The sequence below is a fragment of the Nerophis ophidion genome, linkage group LG08 (genome assembly GCF_033978795.1).
Source record: "Nerophis ophidion isolate RoL-2023_Sa linkage group LG08, RoL_Noph_v1.0, whole genome shotgun sequence".
Classification (NCBI taxonomy): Eukaryota; Metazoa; Chordata; class Actinopteri; order Syngnathiformes; family Syngnathidae; genus Nerophis; species Nerophis ophidion.
In genome coordinates this window covers 75,391,790-75,413,982 of record NC_084618.1, presented here as the reverse complement: position 1 = coordinate 75,413,982, position 22,193 = coordinate 75,391,790, and the positions used below count along the sequence as shown (strand labels likewise).

The 22,193-nt window shown below is 38.5% G+C and overlaps 2 protein-coding genes across 4 annotated transcripts in view; one reads left to right on the top strand and one right to left on the bottom strand.

Moving 5' to 3' along the window:
• The window catches only part of samd8 (sterile alpha motif domain containing 8), a 50,248-nt gene that overhangs the window by 10,639 nt on the left and 17,416 nt on the right, over positions 1–22,193 (bottom strand). The window contains exon 1 of one of the 3 annotated variants that reach the window (XM_061909744.1): positions 2,732–2,962. The exons of 1 other annotated variant lie outside the window; for it this stretch is intronic. The gene's annotated coding sequence lies outside the window, so the exon portion shown is untranslated. Of the gene's footprint in view, positions 1–2,731; positions 2,963–22,193 lie in introns of those variants that run through there. One more of the 3 variants, XM_061909745.1, reaches the window with a different exon arrangement.
• The window catches only part of LOC133558463 (dual specificity phosphatase 29-like), a 29,768-nt gene continuing 21,645 nt past the window's right edge, over positions 14,071–22,193 (top strand). The window contains exons 1-2 of the mRNA XM_061909846.1: positions 14,071–14,254; positions 14,330–14,553. Coding sequence (XP_061765830.1) covers positions 14,127–14,254; positions 14,330–14,553 — 352 coding nt within the window. The 5' untranslated portion in view covers positions 14,071–14,126. The remainder of the gene's footprint in view (positions 14,255–14,329; positions 14,554–22,193) is intronic.

Sequence of the window (22,193 nt, the reverse complement as noted above, 5' to 3'; positions counted from 1 at the left end):
ACTCTGGAATGCCCTCCCAGTCGGTAACAGTTTGAGATGCTACTCAGTAGAAGCATTTAAGTCTCATCTTAAAACTCATTTGTATGCTCTAGCCTTTAAATAGACCCCCTTTTTAGACCAGTTGATCTGCCGTTTCTTTTCTTTTTCTCCTATGTCCCGCTCTCCCTAGTGGAGGGAGTCCGGTCCGGTGGCCATGGATGAAGTACTGGCTGTCCAGAGTCGGGACCTAGGATGGACCGCTCGTCCAGAGTCGGGACCCAGGATGGACCGCTTGCCTGTGTATTGGTTGGGGACATCTCTGCGCTGCTGATCCGCCTCCGCTTGGCATGGTTTCCTGTTGGCTCCACTTTAGACGGGACTCTCGCTACTATATTGGATCCACTTTGGTCTGGATTCTCACGGTTATGTTAGATCAGGGGTAGGGAACTTATGGCTCTAGAGCCAGATGTGGCTCTTTTGATGACTGCATCTGGCTCTCAGATAAATTTTAGCTGACATTGCTTAACACGATAAGTAATGAATAATTCCGCTGGTAATCAGTGTTAAAAATGATGTTCAAATTATATAACATTGTCATTCATTTTAATCCAACCATCCATTTTCTATCCCAGCTGTTCAAGAAGTTGCAATAATGGGAAGAAGTATTATATTTATTATTGGTTAGCTTTAGAATAACAATGTTATTAAAAAAAATAGGAGACTTATTATACTCTGAAAATGTTGGTCTTACTTAAAAATGCACGCATTTAGCTGTATTCAGTGTTAAAAAATATTATATGGCTCTCACGGGAATACATTTTGAAATATTTGGCTTTCATGGGTCTCACAGCCAAAAAGGTTCCCGACCCCTGTGTTAGATCACAGGTGTCAAACTCTGGCCTGCGGGCCAAATCTGGCCCACCATGTAATTTCATTTGGCACTTGAGGCAATATCAAATTAACATTAGAGCTGGCCCGCCGGTGTTATAAAGCGGTGCCGCTGTAACACCGCATTCACCGATTTCCCGGGAGACTCTCGAATTTCAGTGCCCCTCCTGGAAAATCTACCGGTGCAACCATTTTCCCGAATTCCACCCGGACAACAATATCGGGGGGGTGCCTTAAAGGCACTGCCTTTAGCGTCCCCTACAACCTGTCGTCAAGTCTGTTTTTCCTCCTCACAAACAGTGTGCCGGCTCAGTCACGTAATAAATGTGGCTTCTACACACATGTAAGTAAATGCAAGGCATACTTGCTCAACAGCATACAGGTCACACTGAGGGTGGCCATATACACAACTTTAACACTGTTACAAATATGTGCCACACTGTGAACCCACATCAAACAAGAATGACCAACACATTTCGGGAGAACATCCGCACCGTAACACAACATAAACACAACAGAACAAATACCCAGAACCCCTTGCAGCATTAACTTTTCCGGACCGCTACAATATACACCCCCCCTCTGCTACCAACAAACCCCGCCCCCCTAACCCTACCCACCTGAGCCCCGACATTAACTGAGCAGTAAAAAGGCCTGAATGGTGGATTTATTCATTATTTTATTTTCAAATGTATTAGCCTCTGGAAAAAGTTAGAGTTAATATTTATCTCAGAAGGCTGCAAATACAAAAAAGGCATTCAATTTTTATTTAAATTTGATTTGATATGCCATTAATATTTTTAAATTATTATTATTTTAAACTCACTTTTGCATGTCACTATAAAGTTATATAAGCCTTGCTTGTTCAATATTCAATGAAAAACTTGTTTGGGTCCCTATTTAAAAGATTAATTTGCTCAACCTCGGCCCACGGCTTTGTTCAGTTTTAAATTTTGGCCCACTCTTTGAACGGGACTCTCGCTGCTGTGTCGGATCCGCTTTGGACTGGACTCTTCGCGACTGTGTTGGATCCATTATGGATTGAACTTTCTCAGTATCATGTTAGACCCGCTCGACATCCATTGCTTTCCTCCTCTCCAAGGTTCTCATAGTCATCATTGTCACCGACGTCCCACTGGGTGTGAGTTTTCCTTGCCCTTATGTGGGCCTACCGAGGATGTCGTAGTGGTTTGTGCAGCCCTTTGAGACACTAGTGATTTAGGGCTATATAAGTAAACATTGATTGATTGATTGATTTGAGTTTGACACCCCTGTGTTAGACCACTACGGATTGGACTTTCACAATATCATGTTAGACCCGCTCGACATCCATTGCTTACGGTCCACTGGGGACATATGCGGTCCTCTCCAAGGTTTCTCGTAGTCCTCATTGTCGACGTCCCACTGGTTTGTGAGTTTTTCCTTGCCCTTATGTGGGCTCTACCGAGGATGTCTTTGTGGTTTGTGCAGCCCTTTGAGACACATGTGATATAGGGCTGTACAAATAAACATTGATTGATTGATACATGCCACCATAACCCAACCAAAAATAAAGCCTGTTCTTCTGCTGTGAAGCAACTATTAAAATAATTATTATTGAAAAATGTGGTTTAGCATAGGCTAATTGTTAGTTAGCTTAAGTAGCTAACGTGACATGTTTGTGGTTTCATGTTCAGAACGACCCTTGGCAATTCCACCTTTTTTTAACAATGCGAACAAAGAGGCGAAAGCAGAAGATGAATGACATAAATACGTGATGGAATGGCGAGGAAATGATGATCTATTCCAGCTCGCCACCGGAGGCTAATCACTTAGCTGCTAGCGTCGAGCTAACGACGTTAGCTTCCCTTCGAGCCTCACTCACCCGAGCTGAGAGGTTATTCAAAGCAGGCGACGCCCCCGGAACGTGCGGGCTCCTGGGAAGCTAGCTGTAGGGCATCTTAAACGGTGGGGAGCAATTGTTGACGGTAGAAATAATACTAATGTCGATATGGCTGACAATCATGTCGCGCCGCTTAGCATCCCGTTATGTTGGCAGTATGGCACTCGGAGAGATGACAGCGACACGAGCCAACAGCGACGCTCAGTGGAGGAAGTATGAACTGCAGCGTGACGTCTCATATTATCCTGACTTGACTCTTAGAAGTTATGGTTTCGAGTAATTAGCGGTGTGGGGAAAAATCGATTCGAATTTGAATCGCGATTCTCACATTGTGCGATTCAGAATCGATTCTCATTTTGAAAAAAAAAAATCTATTTATATATATATTTTTTAATCAATCCAACAAAACAATACACAGCAATACCATAACAATGCAATCCAAAACCAAACCTGACCCAGCAACACTCAGAACTGCAATAAACAGAGCAATTGAGAGAAGACACAAACACGATAAAGAACAAACCACAAGTACTGAAACAAAAATGAATATTATCAACAACAGTATCAATATTAGTTATAATTTCAGCATAGCAGTGATTAAAATTATCATTAGACATTTATAAAAATAAACAAAAAGAACAATAGTGTCGCAGTGGCTTACACTTGCATCGCATCTCGTAAGCTTGTGACACTGTGTCCAATATTTTCACAAAGATAAAATAAGTCATATTTTTGGTTCGTTTACTAGTTAAAACAAATTTACATTATTGCAATCAGTTGATAAAACATTGTCCTTTACAATTATAAAACGTTTTTACAAAAAATATACTACTCTGCTTGCATGTCAGCAGACTGGGGTAGATCCTGCTGAAATCATATGTATTAAATGAATAGAGAATCCTTTTAAATCGGGAAAAAAATCGTTTTTGAATCGAGAATCGTGTTGAATTGAAAAAAAAAATTGATTTTGAATCGAATCGTGACCCCAAGAATCGATATTGAATCAAATCGTGGGACACCCAAAGATTCGCAGCCCTATGAGAAATTATATATATTTTTAATATACATTAACAAAACAAAACTGTGCAATATTATATGATTTAGGTTGTGTTGGAGAAATGATCAATCAGAATGTAATGAAAATAAAGTCCTGGTATTCTATCACACAAAATGTGCCTTTTTACGCAAATAAAATGTCATCCATATAAGGGAAGGTCAAGTAATAATTGTATGAATGCATTCACACACATATGGTTTTTCTTCTTCTTCTCCAGATTTTGCCGCGCTCTACCCTCCACATTTTTCATCCGATTCAAACCGTTCCAACTTCAAACTGTTCAACTTATTCCGGAATCGCCTTGACAAATTCCAAAAATTCCCAGATTTCCCAGAATTCACATTTTTTTCCCATTTAAAATCAATTGGCCATTTTTCAAACTTTCACCATTTCCACATTTTTCAACCGATTAAACCCATTCCACCATTCTGGAAATTCAAACTACTCTTTTTCCAAGAAAAATAATTCCAAGATTTTCCAGAATTCCTGGTTTTCCAAAGCCATATTTTTCTGGCAACTACTCCTTCTACATTTTTCAACACCTTTTAACCGTTCCACCGTCAAAACATTCCTCTTAATCAGGACATAAAACTAAGTTGTTTTTTGAACTGGAAAAATTCCCAGTTTTCCCGGAATTCCATAATACCATTTCTCAATTCAACATGTTACTACTTCAACATTTCTCCACCGATTTGAAAAATTTCAAAACCAACCATTTCAACTCATTCAGAACTTTCAATTTTTTTTTTTACCGTTTTCAAAAAAATTCCCGCTTTACCCAAAATTCCCATTCAAAACTTTGGACAGTCTTCAAAGTTCCGCAATTCCCACATTTTCATCCGATTCAAACCATTCCAACTCGTGGGCTTTCCCTTGACAAATTCCAAAAATTACCCGATTTCCCGGGAGATTTTTCCCATTTAAAATCAATTTGCCATTTTTCAAACTTTCACCATTTTCCACATTTTTCAACCGACTCAACCCATTCCACCTTCAACCCATTCCACCATTCTGGAAATTGAAACTATCCTCTTTCCAAGTAAAAAAATAATAATTCCAGGATTTTCCCGAATTACGGGTTTTCCAAAGCATTATTTATCTGGCAACTACCCCGTCCACATTTTTCAACGTATTTTAACCGTTGCACCGTAAAAATATTGCTCTTAATCAGGACAAAAAACTAAGTTGTTTTTTGAACTGGAAAAATTCCTCGTTTCCCGTAATTCTGTAATACCATTTCTCAATTCAACATGTTATTACTTCAACAATTCTCGACCAATTTGAAAAATTTCAACACCAACCATTGCTACTCATTCAGAACATTCAGTTTTTGTTTTTTTTAACCAATTTCCCAAAAAATCCCACTTTACCCAATATTCCCATTCAAAACATTGAGACAGTCTTCAAAGTTCCACAATTCCCATATTTTTCAACCGATTTAACCCATTCCACCATTCTGGAAATTCAAACTACCCTTTTTCCAAGTAAAAAAAAAAAAATTCCAGGATTTTCCAGAATTACGGGTTTCCAAAGCCTTATTTTTCTGGCAACTACTCCGTCCACATTTTTCAACGCATTTTAACCGCTCCACCCTCCAAACATTCCTCTTAATCAGGACAAAAAACTAAGTTGTTTTTTTCAACTGGAAAAATTCCCGGTTTTCCCACAATACCATAATACCATTTCTCAATTCAACATGATACTACTTCAACATTTCTCGACCGATTTGAAAAATTTCAACACCAACCATTTCAACTAATTCAGAACATTCAATGTTTTTTTTTAGCACTTTCAAAAAAATTCCCGCTTTACACGAAATTCCCATTCAAAACATTGGGACAGTCTTCAAAATTGCACAATTCCCACATTTTCATCCGATTCAAATTGTTCAGCCTATTCAGGAATCGTGGGTTTTCCTTAGACAAATTCCAGAAATTCCCCGATATACCGGGAGATTTTTCCCATTTAAAATCAATTGGCCATTTTTCAAACTTTCACCATTTTCCACATTTTTCAACCGATTCAACCCATTCCACCTTCAACCCATTCCACCATTCTGGAAATTCAAACTACCCTTTTTCCAGGTTAAAAAAAAAACATCCAGGATTTTCCCGAATACCGGGTTTTCTAAAGCCTTATTTTTCTGGCAACTACTCCTTCCACATTTTTCAACGCATTTTAACCCGTCCACCGTTAAAACATTCCTCTTCATCAGGACAAAAAACAAAATTCTGCAATACCATTTCTCAATTCAACATACCGGTATTACTACTTCAACATTTTTCGAACGATTTGAAAACTTTCAACACACACCCATCCATCCATTTCCTACCGCTTATTCCCTTCGGTATTGCGGGGGGCGTTTGTGCCTATCTCAGCTACAATCGGGGTACACCCTGGACAAGTCGCCACCTCATCGCAGTCAACACCAACCATTGTTACTCATGCAGAACATTCGGGTTTTTTACAAATTTCCCAAAAATTCTCGCCTTACCCAAAATTTCCATTAAAAAATTGGGAAAGTCTTCAAAGCTCCACAATTCCCACATTTTTCAACCGATTCAACCCATTCCACCATTCTGGAAATTCCAACTACCCTTTTTCCAAGAAAAATAATTCCAGGTTTTTTCAGAATTCCGGGTTTTCCAAAGCCATATCTTTCTGGCAACTATTCCTTTCACATTTTTTAACCCATTTTAACCGTTCCACCGTCAAAACATTCCTGTTCATCAGGACAAAGTTGTTTGTCGAACTGGAAAATTTCCCGGTTTTCCCGTAATTCCATAATACCTTTTCTCAATTCAACATATTACTACTTCAACATTTCTCAAACGATTTGAAAACATTTTACACCAACCATTTCAACTCATTCAGAACATTCAAGTTTTTTACCATTTCCAAAAAAATACCCGCTTTACCTGAAATTCCCATTCAAAACATTGGGACAGTCTTCAAAGTTCCACAATTCCCGCATTTTCATCCGATTCAAACTGTTCCAACTTCAAACTCTTCAGCCTATTTGGGAAACGTGGGCTTTCCCTTAACAAATTCCAAAAATTCCCAGATTTCCCGGGACATTTTTCTCATTTAAAATGAAGTGGCCATTTTTCAAACTTTTACCATTTCCACATTTTTCAACCGATTCAACCCATTCCACAATTCTGGAAATTCAAACTGCCCTTTTTCCAAGAAAGAAAATTCCAGAAATTTCCAGAATTCCTGGAATTCCAAAGCCATATTTCCACCTGTTTTTCTGGCGACTACTCCTTTTACGCAAATAAAAGGACATCCAAATAAGGGAAGGTAAAGTAATAATTGTGTGAATGTTCCAAAGCATTCACTCGTATGGTTTTTCTTCTTCTTCTTCTTTTAGAGATTTTGGCGCGCTCTACCTTCCACATTTTTATCCAATTCAAACTGTTCCAAATTCAAACTGTTCGGGAATTGCAAGTTTTCCCTTAAAAATTTTCCCAAAATTCCCAGATTTTCCCAGAAATCCCGGTTTTCTCATTTAAAATGAATTGGCCATTTTTAAAACTTCCACCATTTCCACATTTTTCAACCGATTCAACACATTCCACCTTCAACATATTCAACCTTTTTGGAAATTCAAACAAGTAAAAAAAAAATCCAAGATTTTCCAGAATTCCTGGTTTTCCGAAGCCCTATTTCCACCCTTTTTTCTGGCAACTACTCCACCCACATTTTTCAACCTACTTCAACTGTTCCACCGTCATAACATTCCTCTTAATCAGGACAAAAAAAAGGAAGTTGTTTTTTTTTTAACTGGAAAAATTCCCGGTTTTCCCGAAATTACAGGAATTCCGTAATACCATTTTTCCATTCAACATGTTACTACTTCAACATTTCTCGCCCGATTTGAAAAATTTCAGCACCAACCATTTCAACTCACTTAGACTATTCAAGTGTTTTGCCATTTGCTAAAAAATTCCCGCTTTAGCCGAAATTCCCCAATTTTGGGGAAATTCAAACCGTTCCAAGTTCAAACTGTTCAGCCTATTCGGGAATCGCGGGTTTTCCCTTGACAAATTTCCCCAAATTCCAAGATTTCACAGACTCCCCGTTTTCCTTTTTAAAATGAATTGGCCATTTTTCAAATTTTAACCATTCCCACATTTCTCAACCAATTCAAACCATTGCACCTTCAACATATTCCACCATCTTGGAAATTCAAACCTATTTCTTTCAGAGTTCAAAAAAATTCCATGATTTTCCAGAATTCCTGGTTTCCAAAGCACTATTTCAATTACTCCTCACACATTTTTCAACCCACTTCAACTGTTCCACCGTCAAAACATTCCTCTTAATCAGGACAAAAAAATTAAGTTGTTTTTTTAATAGGAAAAATTCCCAACTTTCCTGAAATTCCAGTAATTCCATAATACCATTTTTCCATTCAACATGTTACTACATATCTCGATCGTTTTAAAAAATTTCAACACCAACTATTTCAACCCAATAAGACCATTCAAGTGTTTTAACATTTGCAAAAAATTTCCCGCTTTACCCGAAATTCCCATTGAAATCAATGGGACGTTCTTCAGACTTCCACAATTCCCACATTTTGTTATCTGATTCAAACTGTTCCAACTTCAAAACGTTCAGCCTATGCAGGAATCGCGGGTATTCCCTTGAAAAATAAAAAATAAAAATCCCAGATTTTCCAGAATTCCCGGTTTTCCCATTTAAAATGAATTGGCCATTTTTCAAACTTCTGCCATTTTCACATTTTTCAACCTATTCAACCCATTCCACCTTCAACACATTCCACCATTCTGGAAATTACAACTTCTTTTCTTACAAGTTCCCAAAAATTCCAAGGTTTTTAGAGAATTTCTGATTTTCCAAAGCCCTATTTCCACCCTTTTTTCTGGCAACTCCTCACACATTTTTCGACCCACTTCAACAGTTCCACCGTCGAAACATTTCTCTTAATCAGGACCAAAAAATTAAGTTGTTTTTTAAACTGGAAAAATACCCGTTTTTACCGAAATTCCAGGAATTCCTTAATACCCTTTCTCCATTCAACATGTTACTACTTCAACATTTCTCGACCGATTAGAAAAATTGCAACACCAACCGTTTCAACTCATTTATCATTTTCACAAAAAAAAAAAATCCAGATTTTCCCTAATACCATTTACTACTTCAACATTTCCTGACCGATTAAAACAATTCCAACACCAACCAATTCAGCTCATATTTGCTCCTAATCATTTCCAAAAAAATCCCGCTTTTCCCAAAATTCACTAATTTCTAGGAAGTTCCCATTTAAATGAATGGGACATTTTTCCATGATGCAAAATTTTTCGACTGATTCAAACCATTCCAACATCCAATCCAATCCACTTTATTTATATAGCACATTTAAATAACAAAATGTTTCCCCAAGTGCTGCACAACAATATTAAAAACAACATTTAAATACTATCCTGAGCTCCACCAATGACTGAATAAAAACAAACAAATATAAATAAATAATAATAATAAATAAATACATATAAAATCAATATAAAATTGATATGATTAAAGAGGATTTTAAGGGTGGAACCAATTAAAACAGTAAATAGAAATCAACATTTTTAAAACACAGAGGGCAACAGAGGACCATACAACTCACGTAGTGTTAAAAGCCAGAGAATAAAAATGGGTCTTAAGACGAGACTTAAAACACTCCACTGTGGGAGCAGTTCGAATATGGAGGGGCAGAAAAGGCCCTGTCTCCCCTAGTTTTAATTCTTGGCACCACGAGCTGGAGCTGGCTCCTGGACCTCACAGCGCGAGCATGATTGTAAGTTTGGATGAGGTCCGAGATATATTGAGGTGCCAGTCCATGTAAAGATTTAAAAACAAAGAGCAAGGTTTTGAAATCAATTCTAAAATGAACAGGGAGCCAGTGAAAACTCTGAAGAATTGGGGTTATATGCTGGCGTTTCCTGGCCCCTGTTAAAACTCTGGCCGCCGTGTTCTGGACTAACTGCAACCGGGAGAGAGCTTTTTAGCTAATGCCAGCATAAAGTGCATTGCAGTAGTCCAGGCGGCTTGAAATAAAAAGCATGCACGACTTGTTCAAAAAGGTTAAAAGATAAAAACAGTTTAACCTTTACTAAAAGACGAAGATGATAAAAACACAATTTTAAAACGCCATTGTCAAGTTTAAAATCGCTGTCTACAGTGACACCATGGCTGGTGACCTTGGGACGCACATTATTTTGCAATGGTCCCAAGTCAGTGAGGGCCGGACCAAAAACTAATCAATCAATCAATCAATGTTTACTTATATAGCCCTAAATCACTAGTGTCTCAAAGGGCTGCACAAACCACTACGACATCCTCGGTAGGCCCACATAAGGGCAAGGAAAACTCACACCCAGTGGGACGTCGGTGACAATGATGACTATGAGAACCTTGGAGAGGAGGAAAGCAATGGATGTCGAGCGGGTCTAACATGATACTGTGAAAGTTCAATCCATAATGGATCCAACACAGCCGCGAGAGTCCAGTCCAAAGCGGATCCAACACAGCAGCGAGAGTCCCGCTCACAGCGGAGCCAGCAGGAAACCATCCCAAGCGGAGGCGGATCAGCAGCGCAGAGATGTCCCCAGCCGATACACAGGCAAGCAGTACATGGCCACCGGATCGGACCGGACCCCCTCCACAAGGGAGAGTGGGACATAGGAGAAAAAGAAAAGAAACGGCAGATCAACTGGTCTAAAAAGGGAGTCTATTTAAAGGCTAGAGTATACAAATGAGTTTTAAGGTGAGACCTAAATGCTTCTACTGAGGGGGCATCTCGAACTGTTACCGGGAGGGCATTCCAGAGTACTGGAGCCCGAAATGAAAACGCTCTATAGCCCGCAGACTTTTTTTGGGCTTTGGGAATCACTAATAAGCCGGAGTCCTTTGAACGCAGATTTCTTGCCGGGACATATGGTACAATACAATCGGCAAGATAAGATGGAGCAAGACCGTGTAGTATTTTATACTAAGTAGTAAAACCCTAAAGTCACATCTTAAGTGACTTTAAGGTTTTACTTGCTAAAGATGAAAAAACTAAAATTTCAGTTTTTCCCTCATTCATTATTCAAAAATTCTGGGCTAACCAAGCCTTGACGTCACATAGGCATTTGAGAAGGGGGGTCAGGGGGGCCGTGGCCTTTTGAAATCGGCATATACAGTAAATTTGGCATCAAAACATTCCACTCATCCTGGACATTCAAACTAACATTTACCCAAGTTCCAAACCAAATTCTGTTCTTCCTGGAAATTAAAACTCTTCAACATTCAAACCCTTCCAAAATTCAAAGCATATCAGCATTTAAACGATTTCCGGGGTCTTTTTGTGTGGAGTTTGCATGTTCTCCCCGTGAATGCGTGGGTTCCCTCCGGGTACTTCGAATTCCTCCCACCGCCAGGAACATGCACCTGGGGATGGGTTGATTGGCGGCACTGGGTTGGCCCTGGTGTGTGGTGCCGACTTGTCCGGGGTGTGCGGCGCCTCCCGCCCGAGTGCAGCTGGGGTGGGCTTTGACAGCCCCCCGCGGCCCCAGACGGGACGGGCGGTAGAAAATGGATGGATGGTATTACTGCTTCCAAAGCACATCATTTCACAGTAAAGTTCACTTCAGTGGAATTCAACATCCTGTTTGCAGCCCCTAAACATTCACTCACTGTCATTTTGTTGTTTTTTTTTCACCGAAAAAAGCAAAACCTCTGTCATTGTCACTGATGTGTTGAAATGGAAGTTTACTTTTTCGATATCATATCTGGTGCTTGCTTCATAAAAAAAAAGTAATTTTTAGAGGAGGAAGGGAAGGTGTACAGTAAGGTAAAAAACAAACCTTGACTGAGATATATTTATCAATCAATCAATCAATGTTTACTTATATAGCCCTAAATCACTAGTGTCTCAAAGGGCTGCACAAACCACTACGACATCCTCGGTAGGCCCACATAAGGGCAAGGAAAACTCAAACCCAGTGGGACGTCGGTGACAATGATGACTATGAGAACCTTGGAGAGGAGGAAAGCAATGGATGTCGAGCGGGTCTAACATGATACTGTGAAAGTTCAATCCATAGTGGATCCAACACAGCAGTGAGAGTTCAGTTCAAAGCGGATCCAAGACAGCAGCGAGACTCCCGTCCACAGGAAACCATCCCAAGCGGAGTCGGATCAGCAGCGTAGGGATGTCACCAACCGATACACAGGCGAGCGGTCCATCCTGGGTCCCGACTCTGAACAGCCAGTACTTCATCCATGGTCATCGGACCGGACCCCCTCCACAAGGGAGAGTGGGACATAGGAGAAAAAGAAAAGAAACGGCAGATCAACTGGTCTAAAAAGGGAGTCTATTTAAAGGCTAGAGTAAACAAATGAGTTTTAAGGTGAGACTTAAATGCTTCTACTGAGGTGGCATCTCGAACTGTTACCGGGAGGGCATTCCAGAGTACTGGAGCCCGAAATGAAAACGCTCTATAGCCCGCAGACTTTTTTTGGGCTTTGGGAATCACTAATAAGCCGGAGTCCTTTGAACGCAGATTTCTTGCCGGGACATATGGTACAATACAATCGGCAAGATAGGATGGAGCTAGACCGTGTAGTATTTTATACGTAAGTAGTAAAACCTTAAAGTCACATCTTAAGTGCACAGGAAGCCAGTGCAGGTGAGCCAGTACAGGTGTAATGTGATCAAACTTTCTTGTTCTTGTCAAAAGTCTAGCAGCCGCATTTTGTACCAACTGTAATCTTTTAATGCTATTTAAGTGAAGTGAATTATATTTATGTAGCGCTTTTCTCTAGTGACTCAAAGCGCTTTACATAGTGAAACCCAATATCTAAGTTACATTTAAACCAGTGTGGGTGGCACTGGGAGCAGGTGGGTAAAGTGTCTTGCCCAAGGACACAACGGCAGTGACTAGGATGGCGGAAGCGGGAATCGAACCTGCAACCCTCAAGTTGCTGGCACGGCCGCTCTACCAACCGAGCTATGCCGCCCCACAACTTTTTAGCAACTTTTTATTTTTATTTTGTAAGAGTTTTTGACTTCGACCTCTTAAATATGCCTGGATCTGTTGCCAGATAGTACCTTTTTTCTTCCAAGTAATCTAAGTTATGGTTGGATTACAAAACGCAAAACTAAATATATATATATAAAACAAAATTAAATGTCCCCTTGATTGAAATGATTTTGAAGGAAATGTGTTGAATTTTGCAAATAGGGATGACTTAGCTCGGTTGGTAGAGCGGCCGTGCCAGCAACTTGAGGGTTCCAGGTTCGATTCCCGCTTCCGCCATCCTAGTCACTGCCGTTGTGTCCTTGAGCAAGACACTTTACCCACCTGCGCCCAGTGCCACCCACACTGCTTTAAATGTAACTTAGATATTGGGTTTCACAATGTAAAGCGCTTTGAGTCACTAGAGAAAAGCGCTATATAAATATAATTCACTTCCACATTTCAACTATTTCAAGATCCAATGTTCCGTGAGCATTTCTGTTCAGCGTCAGCTTTTCAACATTCAAACTATTCCTACATTCAGTCAGCATTTCACTTCAACTTCCTTCAGGAATTGCCTCTTCTAGTTAATATACATTTTTCTTTTGACACTAACACTTTATCAAAACAATTCTTGTTTTTATTTTATTCTCATAAAACCAGAACATTTTGATAAAATTATTTCAAAAAAAATGTTTTAATCATTATTGTTATTGTTGTCATAAGTCAGCTTTTTCCACCTAAATATGCTCATTTGGTTAGTACTTTATTCAATTTTTTTCCTCACAATATTACAAATGTAGTCATATCTTTTAAAACACAATATTACATTTATTTTGGTATTTCCCGTCAAATGAGTTTTTCAACTTTTTTTTTTTTACAATTTTTTCCTCTACTTTGTCAATATTACAACTTTTTCCCCCCTATTGTTACAAGTTTTTTTCCTCACAATCTCTTGAGAATTTTTTTTAATCTCATAATATTATGAGTTAATTTCGTCAATAATTAACCATATCGTCATAATGAGGAATTTCTTTTTGTAATATCAGAAATTAATTTCCTTTTTTTCCCACATAATATTAACGTCATCCTGGCATATTTAGAAGGGGGAAACTAAACGACTGTAAAGGACTGGACAGTGTTTAGAACATGGGTCATCAGTGATTAATTTTAGACGCACGCGCACACACACACACACACACACACACACACACACACACACACACACACACACACACACACACACACACACACACACACACACACACACACACTCAGCTGTCATTGTCAGTCGACCTGAGAAATGCACGAGACTGATTTAGCAATGGAGGAGAGTCCACGTGTGAAAGACTTGCAGAAAGTTCTGTTTGGAGGCAAACGTTTTGGCAATCATGTGGATGAAGTTAGTCCTGGTCTGTTCCTTGGTGACATGTGAGTCTTCTGCCTCATAATATGAATAAAACTTGCTTTAAAAACCCCAAAACTTTTGCCTCTATGGTTTAAAAGGTCAGCAGCCAATGACCGCTACACGGTGTGGAAGCTGGGAATTACACACGTCTTGAACGCAGCACACGGCAGCCGGTGCAGTGAAGGCAGCAGACGTTACTACGGAGACGGCGTGCATTATTACGGCGTGCCTGCAGACGACTCGCCCACCTTTGACCTTTCGCCGTATTTCTTCCCGTGTGCAGAGTTCATCCGCCACGCTCTTTGCACGGCCGGAGGTAAAGGTGAGGTTTGTGTCGCTGTCGGCCAAACACAACCTAATGATGATATAAATATACTTTAACAAGACAAAAAATTGCAATATCAAATGAAATAGGTTGTATTGGAGAAATGATCAATCGGAATTTGATGAAAATAAAGTCCTGGTATTCTATCACATAAAAAGTGCTGTTTTACGGAAATAAAACATCATCCATATAAGGGAAGGTAAAGCAATAATTGTGTGAATGTATTCACACACATATGGTTTTTCTTCTTCTCCACATTTTGGCGCGTTCTACTTTCTACATTCTTCACCCGATTCAAACAGTTTCAACTTCAAAATGTTCAGACTATTCCGGAATCACAGGCTTTCCCTTGAAAAATCCCCCAAATTCCCAGATTTACCGGAATTCCCGTTTTTTTTCCAGGACATTTTTTCTATTTAAAATGAATTGGCCATTTTTTAAATTTTCACCATTTCCACATTTTTTAACGGATTCAAACCATACTACCTTCAACACATTCCACTATTCTGCAAATTCAGACTACCTTTTTTCCAAGTTAAAAGTAATTCCAGGATTTTCCATAATTCCGGGAATTCTAAAACCATATTTCCATCCTTTTTTCTGGCGACTACTCCTTCCACATTTTTCAACGCATTTTCACCGTCCAAACATTCCTCTTAATCAGAACTGGAAAAATTCCTGGTTTTCCCAGAATTCCGTAATACCATTTTTCAATTCAACATGTTACTACTTCAACATTTCTCGACCAATTTGAAAAATTTCAACACCAACCATTTCAACTCATTCAGGAATATTCAAGTTTTTCATTCCATTTTCAAAAAAATTCCCGCTTTACCTGAAATTCCCATTCAAAACTTTGGGACAGTCTTCAAAGTTCCACAATTCCCACATTTTTCATCCGATTCAAATTGTTGCAACTTCAAACTGTTCATCCTATTCGGGAATCGCGGGCTTTCCATTGACAAATTAAAAAAATTCCACAATTTTCCGGGACATTTTTCCCATTTAAAATGAAGTGGCAATTTTTCAAACTTTCACTATTTCCACATTTTTCAACCAATTCAAACCATGCCACCTTCAACACATTCCACCATTCTGGAAATTCAGACTATCTTTTTCCAAGTTAAAAGAAATTCCAGGATTTTCCATAATTCCGGGATTTCTAAAGCCATATTTCCATCCTTTTTTCTGGCGACTACTCTTTCCACATTTTAACGCATTTTAACGGTTCCACCTTCCAAAAATGTCTTCTTTATCAGGAGAAAAAAACAGAGTTGTTTTTTGAACTGGAAAAATTCCCGGGTTTCCCGGAATACCATTTTTCAATTCAACATGTTACTACTTCAACATTTCTCGACCAATTTGAAAAATTTCAACACCAACCATTTCAACTTCATCAGGAACATTCAAGTTTTTCATTCCATTTCCAAAAAAATTCCCGCTTTACCTGAAATTCCCATTCAAAACATTGGGACAGTCTTCAAAGTTCCACAATTCCCACATTTTTCATCTGATTCAAATTGTTCCAACTTCAAACTGTTCAGCATATTCGGGAATCGCGGGCTTTCCCTTGACAAATTCAAATAATTCCCCTATTTTCCGGGACATTTTTCACATTTAAAATGAAGAGGCCGTTTTTCAAACTTTCACTATTTCCACATTTTTCAACCAATTCAAACAATGCCACCTTCAACACATTCCACCATTCTGGAAAGTCAGACTACCTTTTTTCCAAATTAAAAAAAAATTCCAGGATTTTCCATAATTCCGGGATTTCTAAAGCCATATTTCCATCCTTTTTTCTGGCGACTACTCTTTCCACATTTTAACGCATTTTAACGGTTCCACCTTCCAAAAATGTCTTCTTTATCAGGAGAAAAAAACAGAGTTGTTTTTTGAACTGGAAAAATTCCCGGGTTTCCCGGAATACCATTTTTCAATTCAACATGTTACTACTTCAACATTTCTCGACCAATTAGAAAAATTTCAACACCAACCATTTCAACTTCATCAGGAGCATTCAAGTTTTTCATTCCATTTTCAAAAAAATTCCCGCTTTACCTGAAATTCCCATTCAAAACTTTGGGACAGTCTTCAAAGTTCCACAATTCCCACATTTTTCATCCGATTCAAATTGTTCCAACTTCAAACTGTTCAGCCTATTCGGGAATCGCGGGCTTTCCCTTGACAAATTCAAAAAATTCCACAATTTTCCGGGACATTTTTCCCATTTAAAATGAGGTGGCCATTTTTCAAACTTTCACTATTTCCACATTTTTCAACCAATTCAAACCATGCCACCTTCAACACATTCCACCATTCTGAAAATTCTGACTACCTTTTTTCCAAGTTAAAAGAAATTCCAGGATTTTCCATAATTCCGGGAAATCTAAAGCCATATTTCCATCCTTTTTTCTGGCGACTACTCCTTCCACATTTTAACGCATTTTAACGTTTCCACCTTCCAAACTTTCCTCTTTATCAGGACAAATCAACACAGTGGTTTTTTGAACGGGAAAAATTCCCGGTTTTCCAGGAATTCCGTAATACCATTTTTCAATTCAACATGTTACTACTTCAACATTTTTCGGCCGATTTGAAAAATTTCCACACCAACCATTTCAACTCCTTCAAGAACATTCAAGATTTTCATTCCATTTTCATTACCTGAAATTCCCATTGAAAACATTGGGACAGTTTTCAAAGTTCCACATTTTTCATCCGATTCAAATTGTTCCAACTTCAAACTGTTCAGCCTATTCGGGAATCGCGGGCTATCCCTTGAAAGATTAAATAAAAATCCCAGATTTCCCGGGACATTTTTCCCACTTAAAATGAAAGCCATTTTTCAAACATACCCCATTTCCACATTTTTCAACTGATTCATACCATTCCACCTTCAACACATTCCACCATTCTGGAAATTCAGACTACCTTTTTCCAAGTTAAAAGAAATTCCAGGATTTTCCATAATTCCGGGATTTCTAAAGCCATATTTCCATCCTTTTTTCTGGCGACTACTCTTTCCACATTTTAACACATTTTAACGGTTCCACCTTCCAAACTTTCTTCTTTATCAGGAGAAAAAAACACAGTTGTTTTTTGAACTGGAAAAATTCCTGGTTTTCCCGGAATACAATTTTCAATTCAACATGTTACTACTTCAACATTTCTCGACCGATTAGAAAAATTTCAACACCAACCATTTCAACTCATTCAGGAAAATTCATGTTTTTCATTCAATTTTCAAAAAAATTACCGCTTTACCTGAAATTCCCATTCAAAACATTGGGACAGTTTTCAAAGTTCCACAATTCCCACATTTTTCATCCGATTCAAATTGTTCCAACTTCAAACTGTTCATCCTATTCGGGAATTGCGGGCTTTCCCTTGACAAATTCAAAAAATTCCCCAATTTTCCGGGACATTTTCCCCATTTAAAATGAAGTGGCCGTTTTTAAAACTTTCACTATTTCCACATTTTTCAACCAATTCAAACCATGCCACCTTCAACACATTCCACCATTCTGAAAATTCTGACTACCTTTTTTCCAAGTTAAAAGAAATTCCAGGATTTTCCATAATTCCGGGAAATCTAAAGCCATATTTCCATCCTTTTTTCTGGCGACTACTCTTTCCGCATTTTAACGCATTTTAACGGTTCCACCTTCCAAACTTTCCTCTTTATCAGGAGTAAAAAACACAGTTGTTTTTTGAACTGGAAAAATTCCCGGTTTTCCCAGAATACAATTTTCAATTCAACATGTTACTACTTCAACATTTCTCGACCGATTTGAAAAATTTCAACACCAACCATTTCAACTCATTCAGGAATATTCAAGTTTTTCATTCCATTTTCAAAAAAAATCCCGCTTTACCTGAAATTCCCATTCAAAACTTTGGGACAGTCTTCAAAGTTCCACAATTCCCACATTTTTCATCCGATTCAAATTGTTCCAACTTCAAACTGTTCAGCATATTCGGGAATCGCGGGCTTCCCCTTGACAAATTCAAAAAATTCCACAATTTTCCGGGACATTTTTCCCATTTAAAATGAGGTGGCCATTTTTCAAACTTTCACTATTTCCACATTTTTCAACCAATTGAAACTCTTTCACCTTCAACACATTCCACCATTCTGGAAATTCAAACTACCCTTTTTCAAAGTAAAAAAAAAATTCAGGATATCCCATAATTCCGGGTTTTCCAAAGCCATATTTTCATCCTTTTTTCTGGCAACTACTCCTTCCACATTTTTCAACGCATTTTAACTGTTCCACCGTCAAAACATTCCTCTTAATCAGGACAAAAAAACAAAGTTGTTTTTTGAACTGGAAAAATTATTGGTTTTCCCGGAATTCTTATTCAACACATTCCACCATCCTGAAAATTCAAACTACCATTTTTCCATGTTAAAAAAAATTCCAGGATTTTCCAGAATTCCTGGTACTTTATTATGCAAATACATTTGTTATATTATGGAAAAAAGTTATACACTGATAAATACAAAAAATAAAATACAGGCTACAGCAGGTTTGTCGAAAAAAAAAAATTTTTGTTACAATTTTGAGTGTCCTAATGGACACTAAAAAAGTCTGTGAGAGCCATGTTGATATTTTTCACTTTCAAAACCAGTACAATAAATACTCGTCGTTTTAAAGAAGAAAAAAACAGTTTGTTCTTTCATTCCACTGGTTATTTTTTTAGTAACAATATTTTCAAAATGCTTAGCGGGCCGTTTAAAAAAAAAAGAAGCGGTAGGCTTGACAAATCTGGTATTTATATTAAAAAAAAACAACAAAAAACAATAAATAAAAATACTAATAAGAAATATTTATTAATTAAAAAAACTAAATAAAGATGTTTAACATAAAAACAATTTAAAATATTATTCTAAATAATTTTTAAAAAAGTAGCTGTGGGCCACAAATGTTCACATTTTTTTGAGCGCTTTTAAAAATAATATAAACATATAAAGTTGCAATAATGTGAGAAAAATATATGTCAAGAAAAACGTTTACCTATTTACAGTACGCAAATAAAGTCCTCTTGACAAACTTGTAATTTAATGGATATATTTAATCTATTTAATATATCGTGAAGTTATGAAGGAAGGTTATATGCTAAAAGTAAATAAAACGGCGTTTTTAAAAATAATAAACATTAAAGGTCTACTGAAATGACATTTTCTTATTCAAACGGGGATAGCAGGTCCATTCTATGTGTCATACTTGATTATTTTGCGATATTGCCATATTTTTGCTGAAAGGATTTAGTAGAGAACATCCACGATAATGTTGGCAACTTTTGGTCGCTAATAAAAAAGCCTTGCCTGTACCGGAAGTAGCGGGTTGTAGGGCTCCTCACATCCTCACATTGTTTACAATCATGGCCTCCAGCAGCAAGAGCTATTCGGACCGAGAAAGCGACAATTTCCCCATTAATTTGAGCGAAGATAAAAGATCCGTGGATGAGGAAAGTTAGAGTGAAGCACAAAAAAAAAAAGAAAAGGTGATGGCTCCAGTCGGCGGCCGTGGGAGCGTTTCAGATGTAATTAGACACATTTACTAGGATAATTCTGGAAAATCCCTTATCTGCTTATTGTGTTAGTGAGATTGCAAAGACATACCTGAAAGCCGGATGGCTGCGGTGAACGCCAGTGTCTCTAAGAGAGGCCGATGAGCCAAGATCAGAGATGCCTTATTGAGCTGCAGGAGGAGGTCGCATAATCCACTGATGTCTCCGGTAAGAGGCGACTTAATATCACAATTTTACCATCCTAAAACTTGCTGGTTGACGTAGAGAAACATGTTCGCTTGTCCGCTCTGTGTTAAAGCTTCACAACAAACAAACACCGGCTGTGTTTCGGTGCTAAAGGCAGCTGCAATCCACCGCTTTCCACCAACAGCATTCTTCTTTGACGTCTCCATTATTAATTGAACAAATTGCAAAAGAATCAGCAACACAGATGTCCAAATTAATGTGTAATTATGCGATTGAAAGAGACGACTTTTAGCCGTAAGTGGTGCTGGGCTAATACGTCCGCTCCAACCAATGACCTTACAAGCACGCGTCAACATAAGCGTCATCATTCCACGACGTTTTCAACAGGATACCTCGCGGGAAATTTAAAATGGCAATTTATTAAACTAAAAAGGCCGTATTGGCATGTGTTGCAATGTTAATATTTCATCATTGATATATAAACTATCAGACTGCGTGGTCGGTAGTAGTGGCTTTCAGTAGGCCTTTAAAAGTTGCAATTAAATAAGAAAAATACAAATTTTAACAAGAAAAAAGATCATAATTTAGAACAGCAAAGAAACCTTTCTTTAATGGAAATAAAATCATGAGGACAAAAAAAAAACATGACAAAGCGTGTATACTGTATAACAAAAAAAAATTGTAACATGAGAACAAAGTTATGTTTTAATACTACAACGATAGAGTTAGAATAGGTGAAACATTTATAAGAATAAAGTTGTGATATTATGAGGAAAAAAAAAAGCTGTCAAGACAGATATGGGACAAACATGTAAAAAATAAGGAAACAAGCTGTAATTTCAAAATAAAGGCAAGAAGAAAAACTGAACTTATTTTAAAGGCCTACTGAAACCCACTACTACCGACCACACAGTCTGATAGTTTATATATCAATGATGAAATATTAACATTGCAACACATGCCAATACGGCCGGTTTATTTTACTAAATTACAATTTTAAATTTTGCGCGTAAGTATCATGCTAAAATGTCGCGGTATGACGTCCAGCACCGTTCACAGCTATAAGTCGTCTCTTTTCACCGCATAATTCCACAGTATTCTGGACATCTGTGTTGCTGAATCTTTTGCAATGTGTTCAATGAATAATGGAGACGTCAAAGAAGAAAGACGTAGATGGGAAGCGGTGTATTGCGGCCGCCTTTAGCAACACAAACACAGCCGGTGTTTCCTTGTTTACATTCCCGAAAGATGACGGTGAAGCTTTACTATGGAACAGAGCGGTCAAGCGAACATGGTTCCCTACCACATGTCGACCGGCAGGTTTCGGTGGAAAAATAGTGGTAATAAGTCGGCTCTTACCATAGACATGAGCGGAGAGCTTGCGTCGTCCCTCCTGCGCCTGTCAAAGAGGCAGCTGCGGACTCTCTTGCCTCCTCCCACCGGCGGCCCCCGACCGTCGGATGCTTCCACCGTGGAGGAAGCATCGGCTGCCTTCGCCTCGTCGAGAAACGTGGCTTCCCTCAGAGACACTGTTGGTCACCACACCCCTCCGACTTCCAGGTTGTACAGGTACGACCATATAATCTCACTAAAACACTAGTAACACAATAAGCAGATAAGGGGTTTTCCAGAATTAGCCAAGTAAATTTGTCTAATAACATCTGAATCGCTCTGCCGTCTAGTTTTTTTTTCCTTTTCCTAGTCCTTCACTCTCACTTTCCTCATCCACGAATCTTTCATCCTCGCTCCAATTAATGGGGAAATCGTCGCTTTCACGGTCCGAATCGCTCTCGCTGCTGGTGGCCATGATTGTAAACAATGTTCAGATGTGAGGAACTCCACAACCCGTGACATCACACGCACATCGTCTGCTACTTCCGGTACAGGCAAGGCTTTTTTATTAGCGAACAAAA